Below are 10,383 nucleotides of genomic sequence, written 5' to 3'. Positions count from 1 at the left end.
AATGATTTGGCCGCGGGCTCCGCATAGGATACCAATTTAGTAATTACTAGAAAAAGAAGAAAAAAAAGGGGTAAAAAACAATCGTTTTCCAGAGCTCCACGCCTCTACGACCAACGGAGGTTCTGGTCAACAATTTAAAAAATCCCAACAGGGGAAAACAAACCTACCTCCACGATTTAACGAATCTCAACTTTTCAGTTGAATTTATTTTTTAAAATGTTTTTTAATTTTTTTTATAATTTTAATATCTTGATTTAAAAAAAAATATTTTAATAAAAAAAATCGTATTACCAAACACGGAAAAATTAATTAATCAGGTCGCACATTCTTCACAATTTTCACAACTTGGATTTCCTAGCAATACCGCCACACTAGCGGTTGTTGAGGCGGTGCCATGTCACGTGACACTCATCCATTGCACGTGCAAAGAGGACACCCTTATTTATTTTAAGAACGTGAAAAGAAAGAGATGTCTCATTCCTCTATTTCTTTCACTGTACTGCAAAAGAAACTACAGTTTCTGTTTCTATTTCTATTTATTTGACAACAGATTTTTCCCCCTTTTCTTCTAATTAAAAAAAGAAATGAAAAATAAAATAAAATAAATCTATACAATTTTATGGTAATTTTTTTTTCTTATCTTAACTACCTCCATTTTTTCTGTGTAAACAGTGACAGACACTGCAATTGCAAAATTTTGCGCGAGCACAGCAGCACAGATATATAAATATATAAATAACAACTCGTGGCCGCAAGATATCTGAGGTCCAAAGCACATAACATTCATTTGACGAGACGTCTTTCTTTTTTCTTACCTTCATTCAATTAGTTTTTTTTAGTCAGGTACCGTCTGTGATAGATAATTCATATCTTCTTTTTTTACGTGAATTGTGTGTGTTTAGGTTCATGAATTTGTTCTTTGTTTTTGTTATTGACAGGGTTTGTATTGAAATTTGAAGTGGAAAATTGGAGAATGGGAAGTGGCGTGAAGAAAGTGTTGCTTACTTCAAATGGAGATGAGATTTCGCAGAATATCGCGTTTCATTTGGTTAAACAAGGATGCAGGTTGAGTTTCTGTTCTTCTTTTTTTAATTGAATTTCTTAGTGTCCATTTTTTTTCTGGGAGCGAAGCTAGACAAGGAAAACGAAAGGAAATGCCACCAAATTATAGTTTCAGTCTTTCAAAGAAAATGACAGAAAATGGATTTTTTCTTTCCTTCTTTTTTACTGGTTTTGAAATGAAAGGTTTTTTTTTTTTCTAATACAAATGAGATTTTTTTTTTAAAAAAATTTTCTGCAAGTTTCTTTGGGTTTTTGGTTGGCCAAGGATGTAGTTTAAGGTTAAGTTTTATGAATTTTATAGTTTCATTGATTTGTTGTTTGGTTTCTGAGAAAAGGGAAGGAAATGGCAGAAAAAAGGTTTCAGGTATTGAATACTGCTTTTCAATTGTGTTTGGTTTCTGAGAAAAGAGAAGGAAAAGAAGGAAATGGATTTTTTATTTTCGGGCGGGGAAAGCTGGATATGTTTTGGATTCTTTATAATTTTCTAATCAGTTTCACGTGTTTTTTGGTTAATGAAATCCACAGTTTGAATAGTACCTTTTAAGTAATATTCCCGCGTGTTCTATAAACAAAAATGGAATCCTGGCCGTCTACAATTGACAGTTGATTTTTTATTATGCTTAGAAAAACAGAGCAAAGACATTTTCTTTAAAAAAAAATAAAAGACAGTTAATATACTTTTCTTTGTTCAATTTTATATTCAGATAACAATCCAACTAGATTGGTTGGTTTATTGAATAATATGTTATTTGGTGATGTATGATCAGGTTGGTTTTGATGGGAAATGAAAAGGGTTTAAGGAGTATCGGTGAGAAGATAACAGGTGCAATCAAAGGTGCTTTGCCAGTGGAGGTAGTGGAAATGGATATGGAAGAGGAAAGGGAGGCAAGTTTTGAAGAGGCAGTGGACAAGGCATGTGGGATTTTGGGGAATTTAGATGCTTTTGTGCATTGCTATACATATGAAGGTAATTTTGTCTCTCTTTACATCTTTCTCCACGGTGTGGATAATACTTTTATCTTGTTTGGTTGATTATCTGGGTATTGTGTCTTCGTCTATTCTATTCTTTGCTTCCATTGAATTTCCTGTTCCACTAGGTGGAATTTGAACCATAACTTCCTAGTTTTCTGGGTGTTACTTGGAGTTTTTAATTTGAAGTAGAATTAGAGAGACTAGGAAAGTCAGGTCATAAGTTCGATCTTTTGTTCTGTCATCATTCATGAGTGATTCAATTTTTTTTCTTTTCTTGGATGATAGTGACTGATTGACTACGATTTGGAACTTATATTGTAATGGATCATAGCTAAAACACTAAGGCAATATTTGGTATTTGACTTTGTGTTGAACTTTGTTTTGTGAACTGCATCTGTTTTGGTTAAGCCTGCATCTGAAAATAGATTTTAGTGTTGATACTTCACCAGAAGTCAGCAGATTTTGGACCCTTTCTTGCGCATTCACTTTTAATGTAACTGCAACCCAATACCAAATGAATTCTAAAAGTACCGATGAAACCATATTGAAACTCGTGTCCTGTTCATTTTGAACTTCAAGTTACCATTGGATTATTGAAGGAATTGGCAAAGCTTAATGGCAATACAGGAAAGGACACTAGTAGAGTTATTACAATCAAATATTGTATTTGATGCCATAATAATCATTCAATTTATTTATTAAGAAGTTGACAAGGAATAGATGCACATGAGTCATAATGTTTAGAAAGGAACAAGCATTGCTACAATTGAATTGGAGCAGTGCTTGCCCTTTTCCTCTGCCATTAATTTGATCAGACCTCCTACACAGGTTACTCTTTCAACTGGAAGATAGACTTGAGATTCTTGACTTTGTGCATGCAGGATTAATGCATAGAGCTATGGTGCTGGCAGTAGTTTTGGTATCTAGAATAGTAACCATTGCATAAGTAGGATAGTTGTGATTCAGGGTGGTGGCGACAAAAATTAAACACTCTTGTTATATTTGGGCAAACACAGGCACGTTGCACATTGAAAATATAGAAATGAAAAATTGCTCAGAAATTCTATCAGCAACTCGTACAAAGTTGAACACAAGCTTGCTTAATTTTCTGTTCACTCACCATCCATCACGCACAGAAGGAACACGCTCACATATTTAATGTAGCATTCATATTTTTAGCACCCCACAAAAACTGAACCCAGGTTCCCTATGTATACTAGCATATAATGTCTAAAGTGAAAGGAAGTATTAGATATTCCCATTGTGGAACCCCACCATGATACCTATTTGTGGAACCCACTTTCTGGTGAGTGGAGGAGTACTCCAGGAGGACTGAATAATTGTTGTTAAAGTGCTCCCTTATAATGTTGGTTATACCAGTCATAGCTCAACAGTATTCTTACAAAGTAATAATGGGTGAGGTCTCGAGTTCAAATCCATCCCTCTGTCAGCCATTTCTAATATAAAAAGAGATATCAGTTACGAGACGGCTGGTAGAGAAATTGTACACTTCTAGTGTAATTGGTCTCTTGTACTATTGGTTGCATTGTGCTTCATGGTTGGCTCAGTCTCTAATCTCATTGGTGGAGACACCAACTCTACGAATTGAAGACAGGTATCGATTGAACTTGGTTGCAATGGCCAGTTGTGATAGTTTGTAAATTCAACAATGAAACAAAGTTGCAGACAATGGATTGAGAGCCGCTTTGAACAAAGTTGTACATTATCTCCACATCCAGCTGTGCCTTAGGAACCAGATTTATGTCACTGACTTATGTTAGTATAAAATGCTTGGTTCATTTGTGTGTGGGGTCTAAAATGTGAGAGCTACATTTATGGGAGTTGAGTTGAGAGGTGTGCTCTATGTGTGTTTATAAGATGAGAGGGCTCCACTTTCCATATAAGAGTTATAGGCAGTAAGAGTAGATAATGCCTTATGTATTTGTGAGCGTTTTGTGTATGATCTTTGTATTGTGTTGTAGTATTATAAACACGTGCTTTGTTCTTTTTTTCCCCTCCGCCCTTGTGTTTCTCAACAGAAAGAATAGTATCATATATGCTGTACACATACTGTTCTGTTGTAGCTTGGTTGGCTTAGGTTATACTGGGAACGTATGTTAGCATCTTCTAAGAAATGTGGAATCTGAAATTATCAAAACCATTATTCTCCTTCGTAGCATGTTTTTCTTCTTGGTTCAGTAGAAGGCCTGCTCTTGAATCCCTTTATATCCATCCTGTAATTTTGTTAGAGGTAGGAAGCTTAACCTCTGGCCTGTTCACCTGGGACTCTCTTCTTTGCTATTTCAATGCTAAATAAATAGCTCTTCTTTCTTGAAGTGGACTGTGGAGATGATGGGATGGAAAATGGGAAAGACTTAAAGTCACATTTTTGTTTTTTTTATCAAATTCTTATTTCCCTTCAACATTATCAGTTTGATATATTTGTTATGCTGAGGTTTGTGAAATGAAGTTGGAACTTGGAAGCAAGAAAGTGAATTTATTACTTTTAATTTTGTGCTACAGGAAAGATTCAAGAACCTCTGCAAGTAACAGAACATGAGTTCAAAAAAATAGTGAAAATAAATTTTATGGCTCCATGGTTTCTGCTGAAGGCTGTTGGAAAAAAAATGCGGGACTATAATTCAGGAGGCTCCATTATATTCTTGACCTCAATAATTGGTGCTGAGAGAGGACTGTATCCAGGGGCTGCTGCATATGGTTCATGTTCAGCAGGAATACAGCAATTAGTTAGAGTAAGTGAATTGATTAGTATTTAATCATATTTATGGTTCATGTTCTGCAGGAATACAGCAATTAGTTAGAGTAAGTGAATCGATTAGTATTTAATCATATTTATTTTTGTGTGTTCACAGTTCTCTTAGGGTCCTGGGCCATGCATGCTCACTATCTTAAGGATACAAGTGAGATAGACCCTAGAAAACACCTTGAATTCCTGAAGCCTATGTCTTGACCCGCCTTTGCATTTGCTACACATCTGCATTTAGCAGTAATGATGGAGTTTCTGGTTGTTTTTGTTTGTGTTCATGTCATGCCTTATTCTCTTTTTGCATCTGCGATATAAAGAAATTATTGCATGGTGAGAAGTGGTCTGGTGTGAAGAGGAAGGTGTTCCTTTGTTAGGATGATCAAGACCAGGAATGCTGGTTGAGGTGGTAAGGAAAGGGATAATGAAAATAAATTCCACGGTGTACTTTGTGTTGGATGATAATAATGGCTAATATCATACAACGTTTCTGGATAAGATTGGTTTCATTACACTATTAGGAATTAGATTGTTTTCTTCAATGAATAATTTATCAAAGAAGCCTCCTGTCAATACAGATGGATTGGTTTAGTTTTCTGTAACATTGTTCTGGATAGCAAAATTGGTTTATTTGGCTGGCTTTCCTAAATAACTTTTGAATGGCAAAACAGAATTCAAGTGGGACACAAATTAGAATAATTGAATCCATTTTGTCAGTCTAGGATCAAGACAATGAATATAACATCATCTGTCTTCTTCTGATACGTCATATGTATGCAAGTCATGCGAAGTCGGGTTACAGCTACATTGAATGGGCACTCAAGGTTTTGCTTTCGAGCATCTTTTGAGTTCAATCTTGAGCAATGACATGGAACATAAATGGTTTGCATTTCATCACACTATTGATGCAATGTTATTTTTGTCATATGAAAGAACATAATTGTTTTACACCAGCATTTCTGGTTATTGTTTCCAGCATTCAGCTATGGAGATAGGAACATACAAGATCAGGGTTAATGGAATCGCTCGTGGTTTGCACCTAGAAGATGCATATCCTGTTTCAGAAGGGAAGGAGAGGGCAGAGAAGTTGGTGAAAGAGGTAGTGCCGATGCAGAGATGGCTTGATGCCAAGAAGGATGTAGCATCAACTGTCATCTACTTAATCAGTGATGGTTCAAGATACATGACTGGGACAACCATATTTCTTGACGGGGGGCAGTCCTTGACAAGGCCTAGGATGCGCTCATACATGTAGGAGTTATTTCTGGTGTAAAACCTGGAGCAAGAAGGGAATCATGGGGTGATCGAATCAATCAATTTTTCGAAGGGAAAGACATGTCCTCAGGGATTTGTGAATGGTTGGTCGTTTACTATCGTCAGTGGCCTGTCAAAAGTATGCCAGTGAAGCAGCTGATTATTTATGTTTCTTGTCCGAATGACTTTGATCACCAGGCAAAAAAGACTAGTCTTCTAAGTATATTCTGAACTAGCTGTCATTCTTAACATTAATTCATTAGTAATTCCCATTTTCATTACATCTCTTACTCTCTTCTCAAGGCCACCTTGTAAACTTGAAGTGAATGACGTAAAGGAATCAATGACAAAGTGATTTTCTTTTGGTTCTGTCTCCACGGATGCCTTAACTGGCTAGAAACTGTACACAGCTAGGCTCAGAAACAATGGACAAATTCTGGTAATGACTAATTCGACCATCAAGAATTTTCTCTATGGATCATTGACAGATAGCTTGAGCTGGGACCCAGACTCGACTTCTAGGTTTTCTGTTTTGCACTTCAAGCCAATCAGTGTCGCTGCATCACATTATTGATACATGAAAGTAATCTTGAACTAGTTTATGCACATCAAAACTAAATTTTGGGCTGGTTCTTAGGCAGACCATCCTAATCCAGGTTGCTGCACAAACAATTTCTTGTAATCTTCTGTATTGGATCCCGACATGAGATGATAAATGTAGGAGCAAATCACTTTTGACCTTTGGAGTTTGAATTTAATCTTAATTTTGGTTGCCTCTAATCGATTGGACTTGGAGGTCATGCCTTGGAATCCTGGCATAACAGTTAGTGTGCGAGATAATAATACACTCAAGGCTCCATGATCCATACTTTCTTGGCAGAACAGCTCATAATCTTTATCATCTTCAAATTTTCAAAGACGGTCTGGTGAAAAGGCCAATCGGCTATCTGATGTCGATATTCTGTCTACTTTCAGATCAGGGAATGATTAAAGTAGACTAATTTGTACCACCCTCGTGAAATATCAACCGCCCTTTGAATAGGCAGTACTGTACATAATCATTAAGATCAAAATGAACAAAGAACATCTTTTGTATATACAAGATGACAATGATGATCATCTCTGAAATTTAGAGGCAGCGAACGAGGTAAGCACCGGTCCATTTCACCATCACAGGTTAATTGCTGCTTCAATCAACCTCTAACGAAATGCATGTGCAAGTCTTCCTGGCTATCACTCAGATCTCATGATACCATTGGATATCGCAACCCAGACAACAGCGTTGTACTGTACAGAGTGGAAAAATTCCAAACCTAATCCCTACGTCCTTGTCACTTCGTGCTGTAAAATTTATCGCAGAACCAATTACGCCACGGTTGTTTTTCAACAATGGCAGCTGTTCCTTGGAACCAGTAGGGGAGCTAGAGTACCATGTGTGCGGGTAATAATTAATACCTCAGAAAATTATATATATATATATATATATATATATATATATATATATATATATATATATATATATATAGAAGATGGTGTATGTCATAATTCTAAAGGACTTGTTTGACAATCATAAAACATTAGGACCAAAATGTACTTGTACGTTTGTGTGTATGTGAATGTATCGTTTCCCTTGAGATTTTTCTCATCACAATTGAGGTTCTTAGCTAAGCAGAGCATGCTTGTAAATCCTGCCGAAGAGTTCTCGAGAGGGTTTATAAATGGTGAAGATTAGAAGACAATTGCCGGGTCAAGATTTATCTTGAAAAAGTTATCTGGACACAGAGATGGAAATGTAGTTCTTTCTATAAAATGATGGGAATTTAAGATGTCAAGCACTTGAGAATACTTCAATTTAAATGAAATTTCCAAATGTCGATTTTCTTTGCTAGAACTTGCAGCGTTGCACGCTCATAGATGAGCTGAGGTTACCATGAAGTAATGGGCAAGCAGGCCGCACTACCAGACCCATTGATGAAAAACTCCTTGCAAACCATTAAAAACTTTGAGAACATTTGGTAACAATAGGATGTTCAAAAAAAAATTGATGAGCTAAATAAAAAAATTTAATTAAAAATATTGAACTAAAAAAAAACTGATTAAACTAATTTTAAAAATCATTAAATAGACCTGGTTTAGTTTGGTTTCGAATTCAAAAATATAAAACCATTAAACCGAACCAAACATTACAAAAACAACTTAATATCTCAAAAAAAACAAAAAAAGTAAATATTAAATCTTTACCAGTTAACCTAACCCTAAAATAATTCTCCATTTCACCATATAGTCACCAACCACAACAAAAAAAACCAAACCATCTCTCTCCATTGTATGCAACTTCTCTCAATCTCACTTCATAGTAGCCAAACCAAACCCATTTCTCTATCTCCAGAATGGTGATCCTGGCTGAGATCATTTAATATTTTCCCTGAACTTGTGGATCTTTCTACAGGAAAAAAAATAGAACTTCATACATGTTAAAAATTAAAATATACAAATCTGATTTGAGATTTTCTTGTTCTTGTATTTATTTCTAATATACTTGGATTAGATAATTAACACGGTCCTTCCAATTATAATTCTGTTTTGTACAGCATGTTTTATTTCCAAATTACATTCTTAGATTTATACATTTATGATTTTATTTTTATTTGGTGTAGACAGTGGTTGTTGTCTCCAGTATTAGATTGATACGTGTTTATTATAACCTGCATATATGATTTTTTTATGACTTTTCAAACTTTGGGCTTGAATCTCCAAGTGGAATATGCATTTTTATGTCATCAACAGTGGCAAATAGATGTTGTCTATGGTAAAGATTTCAACCATTGAAGGTGGTTAAAATGTCGAGGTATGAGTTCTAGGATTCTAGAATCTATTTCCAGTTTTTTTTTTTTTTTCACATGAAAGATCTTAAAAATCTTAATAAATTCATAGTTAATCTTAAAATATATTTCAATCGGTTAAAAACAAAAAATTAAATTGAATAAAAAAAATCTTTGAACATCAATCTATATTTTTTAGTAAGATAAGAGTTTCAAAACACTTCAATTGCATTTTTCTTGTCAAGTAAAATCTATTGACATCATTATTGATTCTTTATTTTTGCTGGAATGCGGCCGAACAATTACTTTTTTTTTTTGGTATGATTTTCTCTCTCGTTTCTTTAACCCCGGAGTTCAAATATAAATAAATAAAAAGTTTAAGATATAAATATAAAATTTTAAAATTAAAGTAAGAAAAAATAAGTAAACAAAGAATTTTTATAAGAAAATGATTTTTTCCGTGCAAACTTGAGAAAAGTCCTCCTGTTTTTTTGTTTTATTCTGCCACCATTTCTTTTTACTGTTTTTTTATACTACAAGTTTAAAATATATTTCATTAAATTACCCTCTAATTAAATTATAAAGTCTCAAGAATATGCATACAAAAAAAATCTGAAATATCATAAAAAGCACATGGAAGGATGGAATTAATGAAAAATAAAGTTTGGTGACAGAAAAAAAATAGCACTGTTAATTGAACAACGCCATCGACATTAACACACAGTAGAAGAATGTTTTCTGTAAATATAATAAAATGAGACCTGTAGATATAGTATTTTACTTGATATTGTGCAATTAATCCACTTCGATCTATTAGTTTTGTCATCGAAAAAATACGTTTGTTTATTTAAATATAGAAAAACTATTTACAGTCAAATTAGATATTTTAAATTTTAACGTTGCAGCCATAAAGTTGTACACAATTTCTCGTGATGAAAGAACGTGTTTCATACCCTAGGGCTATCGATGGACATGTTTAGAAGTGTAATTGATGTTGATTTTTAAAGTATATTTTGTTTGAAAATATATTAAAATAATATATTTTTTATTTTTTAAAATTTATTTTTAATATTAACACATCAAAACAATTTAGAAATACATGAAAAAATTGAAATTTATTAAAATTCCAATCCAAAAACAACCCCATGCCTAAGATGCAATTTGAAAACATTAAAACAGTATAGTTAAGTTAAAAGATTGGCTGAATTTTAGGGAATCGTTTAATTATTATCTGAAATAAAACAATAGAGACAATTAGGAAAGGGCGAATTTATTTTTTGTATTGTTTAATTATTATCTTAAAACAGTAGAGACAGAGAGAATAAATAGGGAGGATATGTCCATATATATTTTTTATGTTGATAGATTTATTTTATGTTTTTATTTCTATCAATTTAATTAAATATTTTTTTTATTTTCTCCCGAAGCATTAAACACACGCAATTAATTTGAGCCAGAATCCCACTATTAGTCTTGTTTTCAGTTTTGTTTTTCTTTGTTTGGAATCTG

At 33.8% G+C, this 10,383-nt stretch overlaps 1 protein-coding gene across 1 annotated transcript; it reads left to right on the top strand.

Moving 5' to 3' along the window:
- The first annotated feature begins 547 nt into the window (after positions 1-547).
- On the top strand, positions 548-6,333 carry LOC133693563 (uncharacterized). The gene is made up of 5 exons (XM_062114799.1): positions 548-843; positions 939-1,065; positions 1,830-2,029; positions 4,558-4,787; positions 5,775-6,333. Exons 2-5 carry the CDS (start codon positions 974-976, stop codon positions 6,051-6,053), a joined length of 801 nt encoding a protein of 266 aa, XP_061970783.1. The 5' UTR covers positions 548-843; positions 939-973; the 3' UTR covers positions 6,054-6,333.
- Positions 6,334-10,383: the final 4,050 nt, after the last annotated feature.

Source organism: Populus nigra, chromosome 1 (assembly GCF_951802175.1).
Source record: "Populus nigra chromosome 1, ddPopNigr1.1, whole genome shotgun sequence".
NCBI lineage: Eukaryota > Viridiplantae > Streptophyta > Magnoliopsida > Malpighiales > Salicaceae > Populus > Populus nigra.
Note: the sequence above shows the minus strand (reverse complement) of the source record. Positions and strands in the feature narration are given on the sequence as shown.